The following is a 24,071-nucleotide window of genomic DNA, read 5'->3' as shown; positions in this document are numbered from 1 at the left end:
ACTTGTTGGAGACCTATGGAGATGGCTAATGATAAGGGTATCAGCCTATTGGTGGCAGTAGATTGTTTTTCCTGATATAGTAATTACATCGAGTCCATTGTGTTTTTGACTTGGTGATAGCTATTTATTTATTGTGGAGACTGTTTCAAAAGATCTATAAAAAAGAATAAAGAAGGCAAATCATGAAAGCAACCATTGGGATATGCATGGTAGGACTGCTGTGCACCGTAGGATACATAACTATGACCCACAGGGCACAGACAAGCAGGATACTCCTCGAAGTAGCATCGGATCTGAACGCAGTAAAAGCAAAAATAAGCCATCTTTTGAAAAGCGGGAAAGTAAAGAGCGAGAAAGTGGAGAAGGCTCTGGCTGGGGACCTGAAGAACATCGAAAGAAAGATGGAGAAGATAAAAGACAGCACAAACCTAAAACAAGAAATAGACGAAAAAACAGAAGTGTCTGCAGAGCCGCAAAAGACCCCCAAGGCGCTTCCAGCATCTTCCATCTTGGAGAGCACAAAAAGCAAAACAGGCCCAGGGTCTATTGCAGATACAGCCCTGCTCTCAAACAGCATCGTAGATCACATCATAGAGAGCTACCTGAAAGGAGCTCTTCCAATGGAAACAATCACCAAGGCAATCATTGAAAGGCCCGAGCTGCTTTCTCTTGTCCCAAAGCTCCTTGGAACAGAAAAAGTGAAGAAAGAAGAGCCAACTGTCGTAAGAGCATCCGAGATACCGACCACACTCATGAAGAATATCATAGAAGAGCAGCAAGAGAGCATCATGGGCGCAAGGTACACACCATCTCCTAGGAGTAGACTAAACTCATTCATGCGCCTCAAGGCGTTTGCTGCACAGCCCAGTCCACAGACTCACTATATGAACTACGCTCCCGTGCGAACAGAAACAGAAGAGAAGAAGAGAGAGGATGCAGGAGCACAGAAAATGCACGAGTACATGCACACACCAGTCAGTGCAACACTCGGAGACTTTGGAGGCATGGGATACTACATGCCCAATGCAGTAAGAGATAGCCTCATTTCAAAAAAACAAGAAATCGAAGCGCATGAAGAGGAAAGAGCAGCCCTGAAGGAGCACGAGAACCTATTCACAAGAGCAGCAAAGAAGAGTGGAGCAGCAGGGATACTTGGCAGAGCAATAAACAGCGCAGAGAACACGATACACAAGGCACTTCTTAACGGAGAGATATCCACACGAGAGTTTTTATCCGAGAAAATAAAGCCATTTATGGCATCGCATGAAAAAAGCCAGGAAAAAGTCAGCCAGCTCAAGGGAGTGAGCAAAGAAGAGGGCGCAGAAAAGAGCATGATGCAGAGAATGAAAATGCTCCAAGAAAAAAAAGACAGCTCATCTGAGAAGACACTTGGCGCTCTGGTGATTGCACAGAAGCTCACCCCGTCAAAGCTAAGAGATCTGGTGAGAGAGCAAGAAAAGAAGGCGGAAGAACAGAACGCGCTAAGACTTGAAGAAGAGACTAGAATGAAGATGGCACAGATTAATGAACAAATGGCTCTCAAGAAAGAAGAGGTTGAAGCAGAAGCACAGGAGAAGGAAGAGAAGGCAGAAGAAGAGCTTGCAAGTGGCGCAGAGCACCTTCAGAAAATAAAAGAAGAGAAAAAAGCAGGCATGGAAAAGCTAAAAAAAGAAGAAGTATCCAAACTATCAGCTGAGCTATCAGAAAAAACAAAAGATAAGATATCCCTAAGTGATTTAGTAAAAGAAACAGAGGACGAATAAGAGAGTCAATAAATAGCAGTTTATCATCTTTATTACGCTTACCGATTGCTCACACATCTACTTTAATAAATACATTGTAGTCCATGTACGATGAGAATATAACGTACAAATATCTGAACCACGCCATCTGGCTGGGGTAGTAGAACATTCTCATCCTGTTCCTAAGTGTCTCGTGGAAAGTGCACTTCACAACCACTGTATCCGCGCTATTGCGAGGCTTTGACAGTAAAAAAGCGTACTTTTCAATGAGATTGAGAGACTTAAGCGCGTACATCGTGCGGCTCTCCTTGCGTGCTAAGCTCATTCCGAGCATATAGCACGCTTTGTGGTCTCTGTGGCTGCTTACTCCGTGCTCATCGAACGTAACAATTTGTGTGCTGTTCGTTAGCTTGAACAGAGTGTGCACTTTTTTCTGTAGTTCCGGGGTATTTTCCAGCTCGCCGTCGGGATAGTCTAGGAAATAGACGGGTATCTTGTGGTCTCTGCTGAGCTTGATCATTTCCTGTTTTCTCTCATGCGGGCACCCTCCTTTGCCTCCGTCTGTGCACACAACAATCGAGAGAGGAATTCTTCTCCTGACAACCTGCGTAATAAAAGGACCAAAGAACATGCTCTCGTCGTCTGCGTGGGCAATGATTAAAAAGTACCTGAAAGTGCTGACAATATCGGTTTTGCACGGTTCTGCATACATTCTGTACCGAGAGTACAAACTCCACACAAGAAGCACAAAAAGACAGCAATCAATGAGAACCATTCTCAAAAATAATAATATTATTATTAATATTAATTCACAGAGACAGAACAGCACATTCTGGTGCTCCAATAGAGAAAGAGCAGAGCAGAAATAGAAAAGAGCACTAATAAACAATCAATGGGTAGAAAGTAGAGAGCAGCTCAGCTCAATGTATCACTGGTCTTCTGAGTCTACTCCACATCTATTTCTGCAACTGCAGGGAAGTGCGATAGTTGCAGATATAGTGGAGTGCAGGTAAAGAACATTTTCAATTGGGTATGGAAGAGATGGGATGGCTAGCAGGTAAAATGGAGAATGGGGAAAGCAGTTAGTGGAGTGTGGCTAATTAACTAGTTAAGTTATATTTTTTTATTTATTGTTTATGTTGGCAGCTGTGCTATTGGTAAATGACGCAGGATCGTACATAGCTAGGCCCCTGATGGATCTGACAAAAGAGAAAGTATCGGAGGCAGTGGAGTCATTCCTCCATGCGAAGATAAAGGCAAAAGAGAGCACCTCTGCGCTAGAAACAAAAATAGGCAACTTCTTCTACCAAGAGATAGACGATGTGTATGTTGTAGTGCTGGCAGATAAAGAAGATGCGAAGATAATGGAGGGACTGAAAATAGTGGAGGTGGTTACTAAGTCAGTCATAAAGAGACTGAGCCTCACAGAGTCCGAGAGCGAGATATTCAGCATTATCTGCGCAGTGGATGAAATATTCACAAGAGAGGGCGTCGTGAACAGAACAGTTGAGGAGATAATGAAAGCTGTGAGTCTGCAAAGCAACGACGAAATACTGCACCAGATGATTTTGAAGAGCAAAGAAAAAGAGAAGGAGAAGGCAGAGAAAATAAGAAAAATGCACCCAGGGATAGACGAGCTCACGAAGGAAATAGAAGAAATAAAAATACTCAGACAAGACTTGAAGGTGCCAAAGCAGGAGAAAGCAAAGATAAAGACAGAGCAGAAAAAGCATAGAAGCATTCTGGAGACAATGGACAATAAGATAAACATAGTCACACAGCAGAAGCACAGTCTATCGATAAACTCGACAACAGAAGCATCAAAGATAGAGGGAGTGGGAGAGCTGCACATAAAAATAACCGACAGTGAGTACGCAAACATAAAAATGAACATAAAAAACAAGCCAAAACAAGCCAGAGCCCATCCTTCTGTAGATAAAAAAGCATTTTCAAAGAACGCAATTATTCCCAAAACAGAAATACCGATAAACACATCGCTGATTCTGATGAAATGGACCCTTGAGTCGCCGTCCATGCCAATTGAAGTCTCCTTCTGGCAGACTGAGATATCGGAAGAGCGGTACAAGTTCTTCATAGAGGTGACAGCGCTGGAGATCGATGTAAAGAGCATAAGCATAAGAATACCGATCAAAAGAGTTTCAGACATAGAAATAACTAACGGCGCTGTAGAAGGAGACAACATTGTAGCAGAGATTAGCAACCTGGAAAAAGACGACTCAAGCGCAGTTGAATTCACAGGGCTATGCGATGACACCGACTCACTGTTCCCCTTCACTGTATCCTACGTAATAGAAGAACAGAACACAATAGCGCCCATAGAAATATCGGGAATATATGCAGAAAATGAAACAGAGACCATCGATGAGGAGTACATTTCTACGGCAAGAGTGATAGAAGGAGAGTGCACAGTTGTCAACAACTGAAAGGCTGGGACTGATAAATAATAGTCTTGAAAAGACGGCAATGAATTAATAAATAGCAATGAAATGATCACGAATAACTTAAGTATTTAGGAGTAATAGTATGAAGTATCTAGCTTATTATAGGTGTAGCAGAGGTGTAGTGATAGCTCCTGATTGCTGAAGCAGCTGTTAATTAGCTTAATACAGAAGTGATAAGATAGTTTGTCTACTTAATATGGAAACAATAATAAGCTAGTTAATCTATGCCCTTAAAAGAAGAAGGAAGAGAATTCTTGTGCTATTCTCTCAGTCTTCAGCTCCTCTTTAGTCTTGAGCGCAGGAGTCTTTCTTGCTATTTATTTATAAAATTATTTTGCTCAGAGCTTGAACTTGAATATTATTTTTTTTCTTGAGCCCCAGATGGAAAATAGCCAAGTCCAAAAGAAAAAGACATTCAGAAAGTTCGCATACAGAGGGATTGACTTTGAAGATCTGTTGAAGATGTCAATAGAGAAATTCGCAGTGCTCCTCAAATCCGGAGAGAGAAGAAGAGTCAGAAGAGGATTCAGCTCAAAAGAGATACAGTTCTTAATCGACTGCGAAAAGTCCAAAGTGGAGGCAGAAAAGACAGGAGACAGGCCAGAGTGCGTCACCACCCACTGCAGATTCATGATTATTTTCCCCCAGATGGTTGGGTGCGTTCTCGGAGTCTACAACGGAAAAGAGTACATCACATTCGAAGTGAAGCCAGAAATGATTGGATTCAGACTTGCAGACTTCAGTTCCCCACAGAAGATCGTGTCCCACGGTAAGCCAGGAATAGGAGCCACTTCCTCATCGAAGTTTGTTCCCCTAAAATAAAGACAGTATTACTTGATGCTACCCTCTACCTTTTCTTGGCCACTGCCACACCTTTTGTCTGAGGAGCCAAGCTCATTTACTCACTTATTCATTTACTCTACCGTCTGTGCGCTGTCATTATCCAATGTGCAAATTTTACCATTTTCATAGATCTGTCTATTTTGCTTATCTGTCCATTTGTCCTATTTAGGATACATCTCTGTTGCAATTAGCCTATTATACCTCTCCTCTGCTGGTTTATGCTCGTATCTCATTCACTCTTCGTCATTTGCTGTTTTTATATCTTCTTGCTATGCAGAAGAATCCCTCTGCTATTCCTTCTTATGTCACTCATATAGATACTTTCTACGGCTATTTCTATCTATTTGTCTTATTTTCTCTTTTCTTTTCTGCTGCTTTTGCTTTCTTTTTTGGCTTTCTTTTGCGGCTTCTTCGTTTTCTATTTTTTTATTTTTTATTCCCTACCCTGCATGAAGTTCAATAAAAGCGTAAGCAGCTCAAGAAGAAAGAGCAGAAAAGCACATTTCACAGCAAATGACGCAAAAAGAAGAATCATTATGTCGTCCAACCTCAGCAAAGAGCTAAGAGAGAAGTACGTGTTCAAGTCATTCCCCATTGTAAAGGGCGACGAAGTACTGGTCCTCACTGGAGACTTAAAAGGAAAGACCGGCAAAGTCATAAAAGTGAACAGAGCAACATACAGAGTAACCCTAGACATAACCTACAGAGAAAAGAAGAACGGACAAATTGCACGATTTGGCATCCACTCTTCTTCCCTGCAGATCACCAAGTTCTGCACTGACTACAACAGAGAGGCACTCTTAGAGAAAAAGAAAGCAGCAAGAATTGCCGGAGATATGGAAAAAGCAAAAAGAAAGGAAATGCTATCTCAATAATTAATAAATAGTTTTATTTACTTCTTTAAAAGTCTTTCTCTTATTTTCTTCGCCTTGTCTTTCAGAGGCTCTGGGAGATCTTCCACCTCGTAGTCGTGGTACTGGAGAATTCTTGTGAGTATTTGGGAGTGGTGTTTTTTTACGGAGAACGACTTGTGCAGGAGATCTTCCAGAGACTCTTTTGGAGCCAGCCCCAAAGTGAACATTATGTGGAGAAGAGAGGAAAGAAGCGCAGGATTCTCTGATAGTAAGGATTTTAGTTCGTCTGGTCTATTTACTGCAAGCTGTTTCATGTGCTTAATTATTTCCTTTGTGTCTTCTGGTGACAGTTTGTTGAGTGTTTCCGTTATTGCCTCTACGTCCAGCTTTGAGTTCTCCACTTGCGCCTGCGGTACTACGTTATTGTCAGCGTAGTTTATCTTCACGGGCCTGTTGTTCAGCATAATCTTCAGCCTGTTCACCGCAATGTCTGCTACAATGGGGGACTCGTACGTGCAGAATCCATAGCCCTTTGACTTTCCTGTGGCTCTATCCGTTACCATTCTGAAGGCAATGACACGCCCCACAGAGGACAGTTCTTCAACTATCATTTCTTCTGGTATGTTAAAGTCAATGTTCCCCACAAACACGGTGCATCCTCTGTTTGCCATTATTTTCTTCAAATTTATTTAATATTTGAATGAGAAAATCTCTCCATTTTATTTCTGCGTCTACTGGTTTTATCACTGGAAGAGTAGCAGTGATTTATTACACCTATCTGAATGCTCTTCGTCTAGCGAGTAGCTTACTCATCAGATGATGGCTTCTTCATTTATCCTTCTGGTGACTGGTCAGCTAATGATAACTGTCATCTGTTTACTATAATTCTACTGCAAATTTGCTACAGCAGCTCTCTGGAGATGACAACGAGCGTAAAAACAAAAATACACGCAAAGAAACACTGCTGCACTCCCCACTCGTTTGTGTACGCACTCTTTCCGTAGACACTGCGCACTGGGTTGACTAGCGCCCTGAAGAGAAGGAAGGCTATTACTCCGAGCGCCACATCTAAGAACGTGTGGTAGTATGTGATGGTGGATATAAGCAATCTGTTGTACTCGTATATAACCATGCCCGAGAGGCACGAAAGGATTTTTCTATTCGACAGAAAGTCGTTGTACAGAATGGGGCAGAGAATGTAAATCCCATTCAGAAACATGAAAGTGTGGCCGGATGGATTTAAAGGAAGGCGGACACAAGAGGACGTGAATATCTTGAGATCCTTGATGTAGACAATAACGGAGTCTTTGATGATGATGTACACAACCATCTCGCAGAGCACAGCAAATACGCCCATCAGCGAAGGGTTATTGAGTATTTGCGCGCAGACCAAAGTGTACGGAATAAGACACCCGAACTTGTGGACAATAAAGACCTCAATAGACTCAAGGAAGCCCATTGCTCCTCTTCCAACGATCACCCTGTCTTCTGAAGAATTGAAAAGAGAAAACAAAAGGATGTACGTACTGTACAGCATGAATACCTCAACATACAGTCCCATTAAAAAAGAAATTAACACCAAAGGATAAAGAGAATTATTTAACAGGCAATGCAGCAGCAAAGCAGAAAATAAATTGCTAATGAGAGAAAAAGGAACAAAAGAGTAGTGCAGTAGGAACAGAGTAAAAAGTGCAGGCAATGAATAAGTGCTAGATAAGCATATAATATACAATAGAATATGCAGGAATGGCTAAGGAAGTAGATCAGTAAATGCAATGGATAGTGATAGTTAGGAAAGTAGATGAATAGTAATAGCGGTTAATGGAGCGAATAGTTAATGTTAATAGAGTATATAGTTAAGAGATAACTCAAGAAATAGTATAGCAATACTTAATGGAGTGAATGAAGTACAATGAAATAATGGTTAGTAGAGTGAATTAGTAGTATGAATAAAAATAGTTAATAAAAAGGAAAAGGAAAGTAGAATGGAACTCTTTAGTAGCTCCTTTCTTGTGCGGTTTTTGCTCTGGGAGTGCTCGGACAGTAAACAAAGGATGGTCTGCGACCTGTGAAGACAATTTAAAGACTCAGAACACAACTTTTTATTCTTATTTAGACGATCTGGCAGGGACTTTTGCAACTGCTTCTTTTATCTCTTTCAGTGCGTGGGTTCTCAACTCGCCCGTTAGGTTTACTAATGTGGCAGAGATCACCTCCTCCAGATTAATTGTTTGTTTTCCTACCTTTCTGGCTAGTATTTCACAGTCGAGGGAAATAGTGCGGGTGACATCGCATATCATATTACAAAGACTTTCAATTACAGGACCGCTCACTTGGGGAGGAGCAGCCTGGTAAGTGTTCTTGAACATTCTCTTGACTGCGGACCTAAAGTTGAACTGGCCTCTTGCAACGTGGTGTGCCTTCTTCTTCTTTTTCTCTCCTGACTTGACTCCCTTTGCTGGTGCCTTGCCTGCGGGTGCTGATACTTTTTTCTCTCCTGCTGTTGTTGGCTTTCCTTCACTCTTCATTGCATTTGCAAATTAATTTTGTATTTATACTTTTGTTTTGGAGGGAAAACACCCGCCAAAATAAAAACACGAGAAGAAAAAGACCCGGCTAATTTTTTTAATTACTGCTGATAAAGCCCGGGCTATTTCGGTGCTCCTCTACTCGGGACAGCTAAAAGAGCAGATGGAAAGTGAAAGAGAGAGTGAAGAGGGCAGGAGAATAGGCGGTGGATAGAGGCCTTTGCCGCAGAAATAAATAGAACAGCATGGAGCAGGTTGCCATAGAAATGGAATTACAAAGAGAATATCTGTGCGATACTCTAGCAAAAGAAGAACAGAAAAATCATCAGACAAAATGAAAAAAGGACAGAGTAAAATGGAACAAATGGCATCATAATAAAAGAAATAAGAACCATCTAGAACCTTGCGCATTGGTCATTATTAAATTCTATTTCATCAATTGATCTGCACGCAGCTAGCTCATTAATCAATCACTAAAATGGCAGTGATACTCTTTGCTATGGACAAATTATCAGCAATAAAACTTTCCTTGAGTAAAAGCAGAAAAATAGCTGAGAAAAAGAAGATCGGTTGGATAGTTAGGAGAATAGGTAGAAAGAGTAGAGAGTGGATAGTAAATACTGTAGCATTTATTTAGTCTTACGGAGTATCTCCATCGCTTTTGTCATCTGCTTAGGTTTGCTCGATTTTGAAATACTTTTTACGGGTTGGCTCTCTGCAGGTCTTCCAACTGACCACAGGATCAGAAGAGAGAAGAGAAGGAAAGGGCCGAGTATAGCCCCTGGAAGGCCAAAGACCTTCAGGCCCAGGGCAATGCTTGCGCTCTGCAGATACCCTGCGGATCTGGGGAACTTGAACATTCTTCCTGATGCAATTTGCTGGACAACCGCAAGAACTGCAAATAAAACAGCGGCAACCACTCTGCGACTGAGCCACAGGTGAATGACAGTGGGAATGCAGTACAGGCAGAGAGGAAAAACAGGAAATACGCTTAAAAAGGCTGAAAGTACGCCATTTGTCATGATTAGAGTAGAGCCAAAGTACAAGCTAAGGATGAAACTGAAAGTGAAGTTGAAAATACTTCCTACAGCCAAAGTGTGGATGATCTTCTCAAAAAGAGACACTATCTCAGCGCACCTGGGAATCGGCTTAAGAACGTAGGAAAGAGGATTCCTCTCTAGCTGCGAAAAGTAGGCGCTGAATCCGAGGAAAAAGGCAAAGTGTCCGGCCCAGGAGAGCGCCTCCTGGCTTCCTGATAGTATCGCATTCTTCATCTCCTCGAGCTTCAGATATATTTTGTAGAGCACAAAGGAGTCCGATAGAGTGTCATTTTTGTGGATGTCCAAATATTTGCACACCTGCAGCATCGCTGATAAGAAAATCTTTTTTACCGTTGCAAATAAGGAAGGAGAAGCATTTATTATTTCTACCATTTTCGATGCATACTCAGCCACCTCTCGCCCGCAGAACAAAAGAACAACCGAAGGAAGAAGAGTTGCAGAAAGGACAGGAAATAAGAATAAAAAAATAAAGACAGAGTGGAAGATTCTGTAGTTATTTTTGCGTATCTCCTGGGATAGAACAGAGTAGCAAAGCGACCAGAAAATGGTTTTAATGTGTGAAGAAAAGAGCATGTAGTTCCCGTATATAAACAGACAGACCAGACTGCCCCTCCAAAATTCGTCCATACCTACAAAAAATTGAACAATAAAAGAATATAAATAAAAATAGAGAATGGCACCCGAGAGAATTAATGAAACATTCGGCAGGCTGTGCGGCAGGTCTGTGTGTGTCTCTCTCTGCACAGGCGACACGTACACAGGCACTCTTTCCTCTTTTGACAGATACTTCAACCTCCATTTGGTCGACTGCACATTGGCTCAAAAGGGAAACGAGTTGTTTATTGCCAATGTATTAATTAGGAAGAGTAGCATTGTGTTTATTGCGGAGAAATATTTGGAAAATAAAAAAACATAAAATGAACAGATTCATAAGGAAAGACCTTCTGGGCTATGGGACGTATTCAATGGTGTACGAGGGATATGATATAGTAAACAATGCAAAAGTAGCTCTGAAGATAATAAAGCTAACAGAGGAAGAAGGAATGCCCAACACAGCGCTCAGAGAGATATCGATAATGAAGAGTCTCTTCCACAGAAATGTCCTGAATATTCTCGATGTGCTTCACACGGAGATGGAACTGACGATAGTGCTTTCGTACATCGACACAGATCTGAAGAAACTTCTCACAGGAGGAAAAGAAATAGATAGAAGATCACTGATAAAACAGCTGGTGGAAGGTGTTGCATACTTGCACAGTAAACAGATCGTCCACAGAGACCTAAAGCCGCAGAACATTCTAGTAGATGCAGAGGGGTGTTTGAAGATCGCAGACTTTGGGCTTGCCCGGAGTTTCGAGATCAAAATGCCGTCTTACTCTTCTGAAGTGGTGACTTTGTGGTACAGATCGCCAGAGCTCCTCAAAGGAACAAAGGTGTACGGGTTCTCCATAGACATATGGAGTGTTGGTTGCATCATCAGCGAGATACTCACAGGCTCTCCTCTGTTCCCAGGAAGCGACAAACAAGATCAGCTGGTGAACATTTCGAAGTATCTACTGCTGCAGGGAACGAACCAAATGGAGTATCTCCTGAAGAAGCATGCACACTCTGATCCGTCGTTTGTTGGGCTTATCTTCGAGTGCTTAAAAGAAGCTGAAGATGAAAGAATTACAGCGCAAGAGGCCCTGGAGTATTTGAATAGACTTGAATAAATCACACACAGTCCGTTAGATAGTTTTGTCTCTTATTTTATCATTAACTGTCTACTTAATCATTCATTAATCATTTACTAGGTTAAATTACTCAGTCATTCACCTATTCATCTAGTCATTCATCTAGTAATTATCTATCTTCTATCCAACTAGTTATTGTCGCATCTAATGCTTACTTATCTACTTACTTACTTATTCACCTATTCATTTATTCTACCAGCTGTAATATATTTTCTCGCTGTGTCTAAACGAGAATTCAGTTAAGAAATAATTTAATGAAAATTTGGTAAGTTTTTTATGAAGACAAAATATGAGTGGGGAAAGCTAGTTATAAAAGACAAGAGAATGAACAAGCCTCAGAAGGAGAACAAGTCGCTGAAGAGTGTGCTGGAGACAACAGAGGTAGACTCTTTGGTTGAAGCAGCAGAGATCATAGAATACGATTTCTCCCAAAACACTTCAATAAAAGAGCTGACAAAAATAGAAGCATCTTCAGAGGGGCTCAGAATACCAGAGAAACCAAAACACCAGCTGGACAGAGAAGACTACAAAAACGAAGAAAGAAAGGTGTTCAATGCATGGAAGCTGAATATGAATGCAGTGCTTTCGAACAAGGGAACCATCACACCGTACGAGAGAAATCTCAACGTGTGGAGACAGCTGTGGTTCACCCTGGAGACAAACGATCTAATAGTGCAAATTGTAGATGCCAGAAATCCCTTGCTTTTCTACACAGAAGACATTGTCAAAGCATCACCAAATAAAATGCACCATCTGTTGCTGAACAAGGCAGACCTTCTAACGGAAGAGCAAAAGAGAAAGTGGAGTGAGTATTTCGCAGATAGAAACATAAGCCACACTTTCTACTCCACCCTTACAAGCAACTCAGACGAGCTCCTGGAAAAATGGAAAATGCTATTCCCAGAGATAACGGACAGAGAGCTTAAAATAGGAATGATAGGATACCCCAACGTCGGAAAAAGCTCTACCATCAACTCTCTATTTAAAAAAAAAGTAGTGCAGACGAGTATCATCCCGGGAAAGACAAAAAACATTCAGACAATGAAGCTAGATGGAATATTGCTCTGTGACTGTCCCGGGCTTGTTTTCCCCACATTCGTAGCTGAGAAGTCTGATCTGATTTTAAACGGTATTTTATCGCTGGACCATACAAGAGATGTAAAAGACTGTCTAGCACTGATTATCGAGAGAGTGGGGGTCCGCAGGCTGTGCTATCTCACGAAAGTAAAAGAGTTCGTAAACGACTCAAGAAAGCCCATGCAGGGAAATTACGTCCATTGGCTGAAAAAGTCCACCGGCTGCATTGAAGAGGGCAAGCTCATCAAAGGAGTGGTGAAGGAGTACATAGAAGGAAGCATAAAGTACGTGCATCCACCGCCCAATACGGACGAGTGCGAGTTCAACAAAGACAACCACCACATCCCAGATAGCTACGTAATAAACACAGAGAAGAACTTTGACTGGTACAAAGAGCTGCAAATGAAACAAAAAGAAAAAGAAGAAGAAGAGGCAAAAAAAGAAACACTGATTTATTCAAAAAAGCACTATCTCAAAAAAGGACTGTCAAGAACATTCAAAGTAAAGAGATAGAATCATAGCCCCCAGAACAAACAAGTAGCACAAGAGTACATTATTAAATAAATCTAGATATACTTAATACCGAGTGTAAATTTTTTATAAGTTCCTATGGCTCCTCCACACTCTCAGTGAATAAAGAGAACAGCTAGCTCATTACCTGCAGAGAATAAAAGTTCTCTTTCTCAAAACATTTTCACACTACAGCTTGAAAATAAAATCTAGAATTATGATAACGGCCAGAAGATAGTCCTAAGAGCAGAGATAGCTACAACAGCAGAGATATCCGTAGCAATTCAAACACAATATTCCACTTATACCATCCTATTTATAACCGTAATGACCCAATGCAGAAATAAATAGTGTAATCATAACTAGCAGTATAACGACGAATGGGAATGGCAGGGTGTTTATAAGAAGATGATTATACTTTATTAAGATTATCTAAATATTTGGTGAATAGGGTCCCATGCTTTTTAAAGATGGAACTGTGCAGGATGGGTTTCTGTAGATACGTTTTAATTTCATCGATACAATTGGTGAGAGAAGAGAGAGGGTGCGCAGCGAACTTGTGGAAGACTTCAAACTCCTTGTCCTCCCGAGGCAGCAGCCCCCTGGCCAAATACGCCACTGCGCATCCCATCACTGACGGAGAGTATTTCAAGAACTTTTCATCAGGCAGCAAAGAGTCGAGAATAATAGATCCCAGTCTGTCTATCTCCTTGTTATGCGAGCACTGTCTCAGCCAGTTAAGCGGTGAGGGATAGTTTATCTTGTAATCCAGACAGTGCAGCATGTATTTCTCCGCTCGCAGTATTTCGTTCTCTGTGAAGCTTCTGTCCGTAAGAACCACGAATGTCTCCACAGAAGGAGACGCTATCTCCTGGAACTTGGAGGCAACCAGAAGCCCAGCCACTCCAACGAGCTGCAGCTTTCCTATGGTGACAATCCGCAGAGATAAAAATCTGTCGATGAGATTCACAGAAAGATAGAGAGTTTCCGGGAGGAGATTGAGCTTGTGGTGCACATCGATGATCCAGTCGATCAGAACAGAGCGCATGGCCCATCTTATCTCCTCCTGGAATGCCATGTAGTTGTGCGACGGCATGTAGTTGATCTCTTCCTTCTTGTAGTGCTGGAGAATCTCCTGGGCGTACTCAGATACAGACCGAATATCTGAAAACAGCTCATTTTCAAGTATTTCCAAATTCGTGGATCTCTTCCTGTTCTTCAACTCTGCAAAGGCCTTTCTCTTGCTCTTTTTGTGGCGTATGCTTGCTGTCTTGTTTTCATCAGTTACTTTCATGCGGTCGAAATAACTAAATAATAAAAGAAAATGAATTTTGTTTATTAAAGAATGGGCGTACAAAAATACTTCAAAGAGTTGAGGGAAGAAGTTTCGTCCAAGGACAAAATCAGAGGGGTTCTGATGGAGATAGGAGGCCTTTCGACAGAAGAGCTGAACAACTCGGAGCTGCTTGATATACTTCTGAGTCTGAGCCAGAATAACGATCTTCTTATTTCCCTAAAGGCTTTGCAGATACTTACGCGGGTGTACAGACACAACAACAGAGGAAGCAGAGAGTACTACAGAATTCTGTCAGAGGTGATAAAAAACGAGCCAGACAGCAAGAAAACCGAGCAGATACTTATATTCCTGCAGAGACTCGCAACACTTGAGTACACGAGACAGAAAGTCTCCATTGATCTGTTTATCCAGGACCCCATCAGAGAAGAAATAGCAAAAAACAACGACTTGGTGGGAGCTATACTGAACGTGTGCACAAAAAGAGCGTGCAAATACCAGGGGCTTCTTCTCCTGTGGATACTCACATTCTCGCACAAGGCTCTTTCTGCTCTCATAAACTCTCCGATGTTCTACATGCTTTCATTTATTTCAAAGGACGGAAAAGAGAAGGAGCTGAGAGTTTCCCTGGGGATTGTGAGAAACTATTTGGAATTTGCTAAAAAATACAACTACGAAACCTTTCAGAAAATAGAAGAGCTTTTGTCCGTTGTTTCCAGCAGGGGAAATAAAGAAGACCCGGAAGAACAGGACGATCTAAAATACTGCAGGGAGAAGTACTTCAAGCTCTCCCAAGATGTGTCTACGTTTGATGTGTACTTGAATGAGCTGCAAAGCGGGAGCCTGCACCCGTTCCCATACCACTTTAGCACAGAGTTCTGGAAGAACAATTTTGAAAACCTAATGATCAGAAGATCTGACATAATCAAGTCGTTGAAAAGGTTTTTGAAGTCAGAAGACGCAAACAACATATGGATTGCTGCCAATGACATATACAGGATAGTGGAGGTGTATCCTGAGTCAGTGGCAATAATAAGACAGCTGGACATCCACTTGGTTCTCTTTGGCGTATTATCATCCAACACCAGCGAAGACGTCAGATTCCATGCGATGGAGGCCCTCAGTGCCTGCTACACCAAGGAGTAGAATATATTAAGAAAAAGGCAGCAGGGCGATGGATAGCAGAGAATGCACAGTAGAAAAAATATGATATAATTATTAAGAAGAGATTACACGATAAGAGATATATTGGATATGGCATATGAAATAAGTTAAAGTATGGGTGGTGAGTGTGCGAATAGAGTATAGGGCATAGATGTGTGAAAGCGTGGTGATCTTTAGACAGTGAGTGAGAGCGTGGAAAATATTTAAAATATTCATTTGATTGGTCTATGTGAATTTATAGGAGAGATTTACTCTTAAGGAGCATGCAAGAAGAAGTAGTGCTGAGGCCGCTTAATAAGAAAGTTGATTTTGATTGTAGTATATGCATGTGCGAAGTAGAAATACCTGTTGTAACAAGATGCGGCCATCTATTCTGCTGGACGTGTTTGTGCGGGTGGAGCGAAAAGTCGAGCATCTGTCCTGTGTGCAAGACCCTGTGCAGCCTCTCCACTGTAATACCAATATACTCAAAAGGCGCAAACACAAATGACGGATTCTTCCCCAAACCAGCTGAACTTGGAAAAATCTGCGGAAATGAAAAGATACGCGGCACGTTTGGGTACATAAACGACCTGCGAATATTCCACATGCAGGGGGCAGAGTATAGAAGCAATCTGTACGGCAAGCAGTGTCTGCTTACTAAGATATTCTACATTATTCTCCTGCTGTTTTTTATCATGATATTTCTCTTGCTAGAGTAGACACTTTGTGCACAAGCACAGTGTGATTTTGATTCTGAAAAGCGGCCAAACAACCAATTGTTTTCTGGGCATGCAATTGGTGGATATGCAGAATGATAGAGAGAAGAAGCACCCGATGATATTTAGCAACTGTAGTCACAGAACACACAGACATCTCATTGGCTAGATAAAACAAGCAAATAAACATTATTAGTTGATTATATTAGTTATCAGAATAATTTACAGACTACACCAAAGATATAACGATAGACCAGTAGAATCTCCTTTCCATTCTATTTTCTATTTTACTTAGCAGCTGGAGTGGTGGAAATATGAGCACAAAACAAACACAGAGCAAATATAAATTTATTAAAACTTTTAGTCCCTGCAATTAGAGTCACATTCTCTTCATAGACCGATGTGCTAACTTTTGCAACATTAACTGGAGACTCAACCCGAGTATTTTTATTAAATATTAGTTGAACACATCTTCATACATTTATCTCTTAATCTCCTCAATTCTCCTTTTCTCTTATATACTCTTCTTTTTACTATTTTTTTATGCATCCCATAGACTGGATAGAACAGAACAAAGGAAAAAGAATCAGAATAGTGCTCAGAACAGGAAGAGTCTACACCGGAATATTCGTGAACTACGATGCAACTGTGAATGTTCTAGTGGATGATTTATTTTGCTTAAATACGAAAACGCATGCGGGAAGGTCTCTCCTCAACGGCACCACTGTAGCATACATAGAGAGCATTCCATCTTAATCATTTTCCTGCTCTGTGCTATTTACTGAATACGGTGCTCTGTGCTGCTGTGCTGTACTCTTCGCTGATTGTAAGACTGTCTAAGCTACTCTCTTTCTTTTCAAATACGTGCCACAGCTCACTGGACTCTTCTGATGAAGCATGCTTTAGATGCACTGTTACTGCTTCATTTGAGGATTCTTGTGGATGAGACACATCGTATATAACTATGTTGCTAAATAGCACCTCTTTTACGAACCTATGCTTCTCTTTGTTTATGAGGCTTTCAATGTAGTTCTTATCTATCTTGCATGAGTATTTGAAATAAACCGATATCTTTTCAAGTTTGTACGCTTCTGACTCTTTCAGTATGCTCTCAAGAACACGGAGGCCTTCTGTTTTGTTTCCGTCTCTCATCTCTATGCTCACTGTAAGGTGTTTTATTTCTGCGTCTTCCAGGAATATAATGGAGTTTTTCTGGTTTTTTTCCTCTGCTGGCTCATCAATTGTATGGCTCACTTTTTCTTTCTTTTTTATGTGCTCAGAGACCTTCACCTGCAGAGCATTTGTCACGCTCTTTGAGCTAAACACGCCCAGCACCTTTTTTGAGATGGGCACGTACTCCACTGCGTATCCTCCTTTGTTTGTGCTGTGGTTTATTGTGATCTGCAGATTCTTTTCTTTTGTTTTAAAATTCCCTTTATGAAAGACCTTCTTGTACACCGAGCTGTCCGCTTTAAACTGCCACAGCTTCTCAAACGTAAACACGGCGCTGTCCCTGCTCTCCTGTGCTTCCGCACTATCAAAGTCGATCTGATGGAGAGAAAGGCTTTCCAGATTCTTGAAGCACTTGAAAACCGCGCTGTCTCCCTCCTTTATTCTTTCGTTCGATATTTTCAGCTTTCGTATGTCTGCACCGGAGATGTAAAGCAGAGTGTTGAATGATGCCAATCCTGTCCCGCTCAGGTACAGATCTCTAACGTGTTTGAAACGCGTTGACTGCAAGAACTTTCTTACAAACCTTTCTTTCGTCTTTTCAACAACGAGTGACTTTATATTTTCATTCATAGCTGCACACTCTTTTGTTTTTTTCCACTGCGTACTGCATCCCTTTATTTTGAGAAGCTCGAGCTGCGGTATTCTAGCAAGCTCATTCAGCAGCTCGTGGGAGATAGAGCTATTCTTAAAACAAATGCTTCTGATGCTCTTTATCGGAACAATCCACAAATGGCTTATTGGCTGAGTCACTTCTTCCAACACTAGCTCTTCTATTCCTGTCTCTCTGAGACTGCTTATTATTTTTATGAGATCAATCTGTGCTATTTTATGGCACTCCTTTATTGTCACAATCATCCAGCGAGCCTCCTGCAGCGATGCTGCCAAGAGCGAGCGCTCTGGACTGTTAGCGCTGATGCTCAGCTCTATCTTTTTGTTGAGATCGTCCAGTACTATTTTGTATGTTTTGTTGGCTCTTTGTATGCAGCATATAGCAGCGTATGCTATTATAACAGTTAAGCATATGCACGTGCTTATAAGAATTGTCATTACCATTCTTCCCCTAAGTATGCATCCAGTAATATAGCTTGTTCTCTAGCTATCCTTCCCCTAGCTCTTTGCTCTGAATTACATTGGACAGTTTGTTCTGCACAAATAGAAGCTGCACGCTAAATAATAAAAGCAATATTTAGAAATAAAGTGTACCTTGAAGAGAATTTGCAGAGTATTTTTATTTATAATTGAAAAAAATGGCTAAACCATTGAGAGTATAATGCACAGTTTCTGAGCACACCAGAATAGCGAATAACATTTATTACACTAGATCAATAAATTTTTATCCAGAGAAACTAGTATTTTGTACTTTAGGCTCTTCTTCTCTATTTTTTATTGTTAATTCTGATTTACTTTGTAAGTCTTTGCTTATAACGTTCTCAGCTTCAAGATGTTCATTTATACAATGTAATTGTAACTTTGACATTTTATTTTCTTGCAAAATTTCATGTATTTCATCCGAGTATATTTTTTTTAACTTTTTCTAGAGTTGCATCTTTTACTCTTTCAATTTCTTGTGGAAAATCTTGAATTTTCTTGTTTAATCTAGCATTTTCTTCTAAAAGATTTTTAACTTGTTCGTTTAAGTTGTCAATTTCTTCTTGCTTTTCTAAAATAGCACTTTCTCTTGAATAGTCTTGAATTTGTCTGTTTAATTTATTCATTTCTTCTGAATAGACTTGAACTTGCTTTTTTAAGTTATCAATTTCTTCTTGTTTTTTTAATTTATCCACTTCTTCTAGATGGAGATAGTTTTGAATTTGTTTGTTTAAGTTATCAATTTCTTCTGAATAGTCTTGAACTTGTTTGTTTAATCCAGCAATTTTTTCTGAATAGTCTTTAACTTTTTTGGTTAATCCAGCAATTACTTCTTGTTTTCTTTTATCTTCTTCTGTTAATGCAACGTTTTCGTTTGTAACCTCTCTAAGTTGATCTTCTAAAGTTTCCCTTTTGTATGTTATTAGAATTCCAAAGACTCGCGGTTGTTTTTTCTGTCTTATCTTGTAGATGATTACTGATACTAATAAGACAACTAGTAGAACAGCAATGCCAACAACAACAACTGATGTGTTTGTACTTGCTGGAACGAGTTTCTTAACGGAGCCTATGTTTCCAAGTGTTTTTGCTGCTCTGTTTATGACTGATGCTGAGTTTTTCTCTATTTCTCTTTGTGCTCTTTGGTTTGCTTCCATAACGAGTAGTTAAAAATTTTGTTAAATAACGGCAATTTTCTTAAAATTTTCGAGTATACTCTGGACTCAGAAAATTCTTGATGTTAACCCCTGTACATAACGGTGCCCCTGGGAATCCAGTACAGTAAATAAATGGCAAGTAAACGCGGAAAGATGCAAGTGCATCACTTGTATTGCTCTATTTGAACTTAGCCATCAGCAAGCCAATAATTCAATTAAGTGTATAGAAAATGAGTAAAGAATTGTTAGTATTTGTAGCATTGTGAATATGAGGATAAATAATATGGAGTTAGAGTAAATGACTTTTTATTTTGCTGGCTTTGAGCTAGCTCTAGCATCAGAAGTTCTTAATTGGGTCTTTAATCTTAGTCTTGAAAGCAGCGCTGTTTTAACTGTTTTGTTGGGCTTATTCTCGGGTTATTGCACCATCTTATCTATTCGTATCAGAGCATTATGATTGGATGATTTGGATAAAGTGAATGGACATGTGTTTAGAAGATGCAAATATTTCGTTTTCAATCTATCTGCTATCTAGATGCGATAGAGAGTTTTTGATTTTATTTCCTTAGAATTTATAAGTATAGCTAGAGAGCAAGCTAACATGCCTTCTCTTGCAATTTCAAATGAAAAAGGAGCATAGCAATTTTTCATTGACAAGTATATTAGAAATGCAATAAAAAATTTTAAGCGTCACACGCTAGCTTAGAATTGGAAAATTTTGAGAAATTTGCAAATATTTAAACGGATTTTTTTTTACAAATCACAATCCAAATGAATTACACAGTACCAACAGAAATTAAGAAAAACTTAATGACAGCCGCAAACCAAACAGTAGACTGTCTTAAAGACGTGATATCCACAGTAGAGAGCAAAACAGCAAAGATGAGCGTGTCTGAAGTTGTCGGTGCCAGCCTTGCTGTGCTGCTAGTTGTCTCAGTAATATTAGCAATAGTATACAAGATAAGACAGAGAAAACAACAGCGAATAGTTAAGATTTCAACAGAAAACCAACTGGTAGCTTTAGGAGATGAACTTAGAGAAGTTATGGACAAAAATAATGCATTAGAAAAAGAAGATCAAAGAAAACAAGAAGAAATTGCTAGATTAAAAAAAGAACATTCAGATGAAATGGATAGCTTAAACAAACAAGTTCAAGATCTTTTAAAAGAAAATGCTAGTTTAAGCAAACAAATTGAAGATTTTCCACAAGAAATTGAAAGATTAAAAGCTATAGTTATAAAGGAAACCAAACAATTATATGCAGATGATATTCATAAACTTAAGAAAGAAAAACAAGATTTAATATCACACTTACAATATATAAAAGAATATCTTGAAGCTGAGAAAAATGTAAGCAAAGACTGGCAAAATAAATTAAATTCAACAATAAAAAGCAGAGAAGAAGAAAAACAGAAAATAGCTCAAGAGACAAAAGATACAATTGAACAGCTCATTGCTAAACATAATCAGGAAATTGCAGATTTGAAAGATCAGCTAGCAAAAGAAAAAGATGCGAATAAAAAAGAAAACTAAGAATTTCTAGAAAGGCTCAAGAACTCGCGATCTCAGCTTGCTCAAACAACAGCAGAATAAAAAGCCAATCATTCTACATCTATATTATTTATTCGCGTATTCATAATACTACAAGTATTAGCAGCACTCTGGCCATCAGCTATAAAGTTAGTTGAGCATTATTAGTTGCTAGATGGCTAAGTCCAAATAAAACAGCATAATTCATGAAGTTTCCTCCATGTTTACTTTGCCAGATTTTACAGGGGTACTGTTATGTCCAGGGGTAAACGGAAAGAAAATTTGAGAAAATTATTAGTATTTAAACGGTTTTTTTTACAAGGGGTTACAATGGGAACAAATTCAGTAGTGCCAACAGAGACAAAGAAAGGTTTATTAACAGCTGCAAGAAGAATGGCAAAGACAAGTCCATTAATGCTTTTCATCGGTAGTGTTGCTATACTGTTTACTATTATATTAATAGTAACATTAGTATCTAAATCAAGAAAGAATAAACAGAATCCAGTAGATGAAGAGGAGAAACAAAGAGAACAACAAAGGGAAGAACAACAAAGAGAACAACAAAGGGAAGAACAACAAAAAGAAGATCAACATAGTCTCTTTGGATAAAAATTTATTGATCTAGTGCAATAAGCCCAACAAAACAGCTAAGACAACAGTGCTTTCAAGACTAAGATTAAAGACACAATTAAGAACTTCTGATGCTAGAGCTAGCTCAAAGTCAACGGAATAAAAAGTCATTTACTCTAACTCCATATTATTTATCCTCATATTCACAATGCTACAAGTACTGGCAATACTCTACTCATTTTCTATACACTTGTTTGAATTATTGGCTTGCTGATGGCTATGTTCAAATAGAGCAGCACAAGCCATGCACTTGCATCTTTCCGCGTTTACTTGCCATTTATTTACTGTACTGGATTCCCAGGGGCACCGTTAAGTACAGGGGTTAACATCAAGAATTTTCCGAGTCCAGAGTATACTCGAAAATTTTAAGAAAATTGCCGTTATTTAAGAAAATTTTTAACTACTCGTTATGGAAGCAAACCAAAGAGCACAAAGAGAAATAGAGAAAAACTCAGCATCAGTCATAAACAGAGCAGCAAAAACACTTGGAAACATAGGCTCCGTTAAGAAACTCGTTCCAGCAAGTACAAACACATCAGTTGTTGTTATTAGCATTGCTGTTCTACTAGTTGTCTTATCGGTATTAGCTATAATCTATCAGCTAAGACAGAAAAAACTACTAGCAGAATTAAGACAAGAAAATGCTACATTAAAGCAACAAGGACAAACACAAGAGGTTACTATTACTTCTTTAACAGATAGTTTAAACAAGTTAAATAGTGAAAATCAAAGTGATGTAAACACAGCTTCTAGTGTGTTCGGCATATTGAAAGAACAAATAAAGACTAAAGAAGGAGAACTTCAGCAAAAATCAGAAGAGTTAGAAAAAGCTAAAAGCTCTATTAATACTCTTACTGAAGAAAATGTAAGCTTACAGGCTCAGTTAAAAGAAGCTAAAATGTCTACTGATATTCTTGTTAAAGAAAATGTAAGCTTGGAGACTATATTAGAAGAAGAAAGAAAAGATCTATTCAAGGAAACATATGAAAAGAAAGAAAATAAACAATTATATGAAGGAGCCAAAAAAGCTAAAAAGGAAAGAGATGAAACTAATGAAAAAAATGCAAAACTTGAAGAAGAAGTCAACAAATTGCGGTCTCAGCTGTCAAATCAAAAGCCAGCGGAATAAAGCCCTCTCGTGATACAGCCTAGCTATCTACAATAAAGGAGTACTAAAATTCATGTTTTTCTAAATCTGTAACAGATAAATCTAATCTATTGCCTCATATAATATCTATCCCTTGTTTTTATTGGTAATTATCACTTATCATTTATTTACTTATCTATTTTACCATCTTCCTATTAGTCGTTTATCTGCAGCAGAGTGCCTGCTACGTAGCAAATAACGGTTATGTCTTTAAAGTATATGTAGAAGATGGAAACACTCTTTACAACTCCCATAAGGATGCGTGTTGGCTCTAGCTTGCACACCCTTGATACAACTGTAAATCCTTCTGCTGGGATAATAAACGCATGCTTCTTGTCTTTTTTCTTTATGTAGTTTGCTGTCTTCTGTGTGGCCTCCGCCTTTATTGGCCCATTTACCTTTATTTCCACCGTTTTTCCGTTCAGCAGCACTTCAGCCGAGTGCGAGTCTTTTGTTGTAATTTCTTTCATTAACTTTGTGTCCAGATCCACTATGATCTCTGCTGTCACTGCAGGCGGCACGATTTCTTCTACTTCTCTGGTGGCGCATTCTAGCTGCAGCCTGCACCCCTCCTGCTCTATGAATGTTCTTGCAACTGATTCATTCCTATTGAACTCTATGTCAGAAAACAGCCTGCACTCCTTGAGAATTCTTGTGAACTCGTTTGTTCGGACTTCTACCGTTGTGTCCAGCGTGCTTGATATGCCCGATCTGTTCACGGACAGATACATGTCCACTGTGCTTGTTCCAAATACTCTCAGCTCGTTTTTCTTTCCTGTGATAACAAGTGCTGCTGGCTTTACTGCCTGCACTATCCCGTGCAGAAGAGAGTTTGTGGTCATATTTAAAAATTAAATATCCCATTTATGTGCTCTCTCCTCCACAGAAAGTTGCCAGCTGTTGCCAAAATAAACAGCAAAAGTTTTAGATATACAGCAACTCTACTCTCTGCTGATCTTAGCCTGACTCTGTGTCTTGGCAATCCACTTCTTTGCTTTCTTTATTATTCCCGAGATTCTTACTACTTTTACAGATAAGTTGGACTCATTGACGGACACTGTTTTTTCAAATATTTTCTGGATGTTCGCTACGCCAGAGAGAATCACTTTTGCTATCCCTATTCTTAGCGCGGGATAGTACTCAACTACTTTCAGCTTTGGGACTGTCAGCGCATACTCCCAATCGGTTAGCTCAGAATTTGCCAAGTTGACAATGCCCTTGCGCACATCCTGTGTGGTAAATACCGCACTGCTGTTTGTTGTGAACACAATATACCGTTTCTTTTCCAGCACCATTAGCTGGCAAAATGCAAAAATTTATAT

General features: G+C 39.6%; 22 protein-coding genes across 22 annotated transcripts; 12 read left to right on the top strand and 10 right to left on the bottom strand.

Moving 5' to 3' along the window:
• Positions 1 to 182: 182 nt before the first annotated feature.
• On the top strand, positions 183 to 1,763 carry NEMIN01_0483 (uncharacterized protein; the record flags this gene model as incomplete). Its single annotated transcript, XM_051476425.1, has 1 exon — positions 183 to 1,763. One exon carries the CDS (start codon positions 183 to 185, stop codon positions 1,761 to 1,763), a length of 1,581 nt encoding a protein of 526 aa, XP_051332385.1.
• Positions 1,764 to 1,812: 49 nt separating this feature from the next.
• Positions 1,813 to 2,517, bottom strand: NEMIN01_0482 (N-acetylglucosaminylphosphatidylinositol deacetylase; the record flags this gene model as incomplete). Its single annotated transcript, XM_051476424.1, has 1 exon — positions 1,813 to 2,517. One exon carries the CDS (start codon positions 2,515 to 2,517, stop codon positions 1,813 to 1,815), a length of 705 nt encoding a protein of 234 aa, XP_051332384.1.
• A 361-nt stretch (positions 2,518 to 2,878) lies between these two features.
• Positions 2,879 to 4,186, top strand: NEMIN01_0481 (coatomer subunit delta; the record flags this gene model as incomplete). Its single annotated transcript, XM_051476423.1, has 1 exon — positions 2,879 to 4,186. The coding sequence occupies one exon, from the start codon at positions 2,879 to 2,881 to the stop codon at positions 4,184 to 4,186; it is 1,308 nt and encodes a 435-aa protein (XP_051332383.1).
• Positions 4,187 to 4,585: 399 nt separating this feature from the next.
• NEMIN01_0480 (small subunit ribosomal protein S15e) lies at positions 4,586 to 5,026 on the top strand (the record flags this gene model as incomplete). Its single annotated transcript, XM_051476422.1, has 1 exon — positions 4,586 to 5,026. One exon carries the CDS (start codon positions 4,586 to 4,588, stop codon positions 5,024 to 5,026), a length of 441 nt encoding a protein of 146 aa, XP_051332382.1.
• Positions 5,027 to 5,496: 470 nt separating this feature from the next.
• NEMIN01_0479 (large subunit ribosomal protein L26e) lies at positions 5,497 to 5,922 on the top strand (the record flags this gene model as incomplete). The annotated part of the gene is made up of 1 exon (XM_051476421.1): positions 5,497 to 5,922. The coding sequence occupies one exon, from the start codon at positions 5,497 to 5,499 to the stop codon at positions 5,920 to 5,922; it is 426 nt and encodes a 141-aa protein (XP_051332381.1).
• A 17-nt stretch (positions 5,923 to 5,939) lies between these two features.
• On the bottom strand, positions 5,940 to 6,572 carry NEMIN01_0478 (cleavage stimulation factor subunit 2; the record flags this gene model as incomplete). The annotated part of the gene is made up of 1 exon (XM_051476420.1): positions 5,940 to 6,572. The coding sequence occupies one exon, from the start codon at positions 6,570 to 6,572 to the stop codon at positions 5,940 to 5,942; it is 633 nt and encodes a 210-aa protein (XP_051332380.1).
• Positions 6,573 to 6,802: 230 nt separating this feature from the next.
• On the bottom strand, positions 6,803 to 7,462 carry NEMIN01_0477 (uncharacterized protein; the record flags this gene model as incomplete). Its single annotated transcript, XM_051476419.1, has 1 exon — positions 6,803 to 7,462. The coding sequence occupies one exon, from the start codon at positions 7,460 to 7,462 to the stop codon at positions 6,803 to 6,805; it is 660 nt and encodes a 219-aa protein (XP_051332379.1).
• Positions 7,463 to 8,009: 547 nt separating this feature from the next.
• NEMIN01_0476 (histone H2B) lies at positions 8,010 to 8,429 on the bottom strand (the record flags this gene model as incomplete). The annotated part of the gene is made up of 1 exon (XM_051476418.1): positions 8,010 to 8,429. The coding sequence occupies one exon, from the start codon at positions 8,427 to 8,429 to the stop codon at positions 8,010 to 8,012; it is 420 nt and encodes a 139-aa protein (XP_051332378.1).
• Positions 8,430 to 9,058: 629 nt separating this feature from the next.
• Positions 9,059 to 10,117, bottom strand: NEMIN01_0475 (uncharacterized protein; the record flags this gene model as incomplete). Its single annotated transcript, XM_051476417.1, has 1 exon — positions 9,059 to 10,117. The coding sequence occupies one exon, from the start codon at positions 10,115 to 10,117 to the stop codon at positions 9,059 to 9,061; it is 1,059 nt and encodes a 352-aa protein (XP_051332377.1).
• Positions 10,118 to 10,163: 46 nt separating this feature from the next.
• NEMIN01_0418 (uncharacterized protein) lies at positions 10,164 to 10,406 on the top strand (the record flags this gene model as incomplete). Its single annotated transcript, XM_051476360.1, has 1 exon — positions 10,164 to 10,406. The coding sequence occupies one exon, from the start codon at positions 10,164 to 10,166 to the stop codon at positions 10,404 to 10,406; it is 243 nt and encodes an 80-aa protein (XP_051332320.1).
• A 1-nt stretch (position 10,407) lies between these two features.
• Positions 10,408 to 11,202, top strand: NEMIN01_0474 (negative regulator of the PHO system; the record flags this gene model as incomplete). The annotated part of the gene is made up of 1 exon (XM_051476416.1): positions 10,408 to 11,202. The coding sequence occupies one exon, from the start codon at positions 10,408 to 10,410 to the stop codon at positions 11,200 to 11,202; it is 795 nt and encodes a 264-aa protein (XP_051332376.1).
• Positions 11,203 to 11,499: 297 nt separating this feature from the next.
• NEMIN01_0473 (large subunit GTPase 1) lies at positions 11,500 to 12,813 on the top strand (the record flags this gene model as incomplete). Its single annotated transcript, XM_051476415.1, has 1 exon — positions 11,500 to 12,813. One exon carries the CDS (start codon positions 11,500 to 11,502, stop codon positions 12,811 to 12,813), a length of 1,314 nt encoding a protein of 437 aa, XP_051332375.1.
• A 409-nt stretch (positions 12,814 to 13,222) lies between these two features.
• Positions 13,223 to 14,104, bottom strand: NEMIN01_0472 (G2/mitotic-specific cyclin 2; the record flags this gene model as incomplete). Its single annotated transcript, XM_051476414.1, has 1 exon — positions 13,223 to 14,104. The coding sequence occupies one exon, from the start codon at positions 14,102 to 14,104 to the stop codon at positions 13,223 to 13,225; it is 882 nt and encodes a 293-aa protein (XP_051332374.1).
• A 51-nt stretch (positions 14,105 to 14,155) lies between these two features.
• Positions 14,156 to 15,250, top strand: NEMIN01_0471 (V-type H+-transporting ATPase subunit H; the record flags this gene model as incomplete). Its single annotated transcript, XM_051476413.1, has 1 exon — positions 14,156 to 15,250. The coding sequence occupies one exon, from the start codon at positions 14,156 to 14,158 to the stop codon at positions 15,248 to 15,250; it is 1,095 nt and encodes a 364-aa protein (XP_051332373.1).
• Positions 15,251 to 15,531: 281 nt separating this feature from the next.
• Positions 15,532 to 15,969, top strand: NEMIN01_0470 (E3 ubiquitin-protein ligase RNF5; the record flags this gene model as incomplete). Its single annotated transcript, XM_051476412.1, has 1 exon — positions 15,532 to 15,969. The coding sequence occupies one exon, from the start codon at positions 15,532 to 15,534 to the stop codon at positions 15,967 to 15,969; it is 438 nt and encodes a 145-aa protein (XP_051332372.1).
• Positions 15,970 to 16,509: 540 nt separating this feature from the next.
• On the top strand, positions 16,510 to 16,722 carry NEMIN01_0417 (U6 snRNA-associated Sm-like protein LSm5; the record flags this gene model as incomplete). The annotated part of the gene is made up of 1 exon (XM_051476359.1): positions 16,510 to 16,722. The coding sequence occupies one exon, from the start codon at positions 16,510 to 16,512 to the stop codon at positions 16,720 to 16,722; it is 213 nt and encodes a 70-aa protein (XP_051332319.1).
• Positions 16,723 to 16,740: 18 nt separating this feature from the next.
• NEMIN01_0469 (uncharacterized protein) lies at positions 16,741 to 18,246 on the bottom strand (the record flags this gene model as incomplete). The annotated part of the gene is made up of 1 exon (XM_051476411.1): positions 16,741 to 18,246. One exon carries the CDS (start codon positions 18,244 to 18,246, stop codon positions 16,741 to 16,743), a length of 1,506 nt encoding a protein of 501 aa, XP_051332371.1.
• A 458-nt stretch (positions 18,247 to 18,704) lies between these two features.
• On the bottom strand, positions 18,705 to 19,442 carry NEMIN01_0468 (uncharacterized protein; the record flags this gene model as incomplete). Its single annotated transcript, XM_051476410.1, has 1 exon — positions 18,705 to 19,442. The coding sequence occupies one exon, from the start codon at positions 19,440 to 19,442 to the stop codon at positions 18,705 to 18,707; it is 738 nt and encodes a 245-aa protein (XP_051332370.1).
• Positions 19,443 to 20,213: 771 nt separating this feature from the next.
• NEMIN01_0467 (uncharacterized protein) lies at positions 20,214 to 20,975 on the top strand (the record flags this gene model as incomplete). The annotated part of the gene is made up of 1 exon (XM_051476409.1): positions 20,214 to 20,975. The coding sequence occupies one exon, from the start codon at positions 20,214 to 20,216 to the stop codon at positions 20,973 to 20,975; it is 762 nt and encodes a 253-aa protein (XP_051332369.1).
• Positions 20,976 to 22,011: 1,036 nt separating this feature from the next.
• On the top strand, positions 22,012 to 22,731 carry NEMIN01_0466 (uncharacterized protein; the record flags this gene model as incomplete). Its single annotated transcript, XM_051476408.1, has 1 exon — positions 22,012 to 22,731. The coding sequence occupies one exon, from the start codon at positions 22,012 to 22,014 to the stop codon at positions 22,729 to 22,731; it is 720 nt and encodes a 239-aa protein (XP_051332368.1).
• Positions 22,732 to 22,904: 173 nt separating this feature from the next.
• On the bottom strand, positions 22,905 to 23,591 carry NEMIN01_0465 (uncharacterized protein; the record flags this gene model as incomplete). The annotated part of the gene is made up of 1 exon (XM_051476407.1): positions 22,905 to 23,591. One exon carries the CDS (start codon positions 23,589 to 23,591, stop codon positions 22,905 to 22,907), a length of 687 nt encoding a protein of 228 aa, XP_051332367.1.
• A 99-nt stretch (positions 23,592 to 23,690) lies between these two features.
• Positions 23,691 to 24,044, bottom strand: NEMIN01_0464 (uncharacterized protein; the record flags this gene model as incomplete). The annotated part of the gene is made up of 1 exon (XM_051476406.1): positions 23,691 to 24,044. The coding sequence occupies one exon, from the start codon at positions 24,042 to 24,044 to the stop codon at positions 23,691 to 23,693; it is 354 nt and encodes a 117-aa protein (XP_051332366.1).
• Positions 24,045 to 24,071: the final 27 nt, after the last annotated feature.

Source organism: Nematocida minor (assembly GCF_024244105.1).
Source record: "Nematocida minor strain JUm1510 chromosome Unknown 7922, whole genome shotgun sequence".
Lineage (NCBI taxonomy): Eukaryota > Fungi > Microsporidia > Nematocida > Nematocida minor.
Note: the sequence above shows the minus strand (reverse complement) of the source record. Positions and strands in the feature narration are given on the sequence as shown.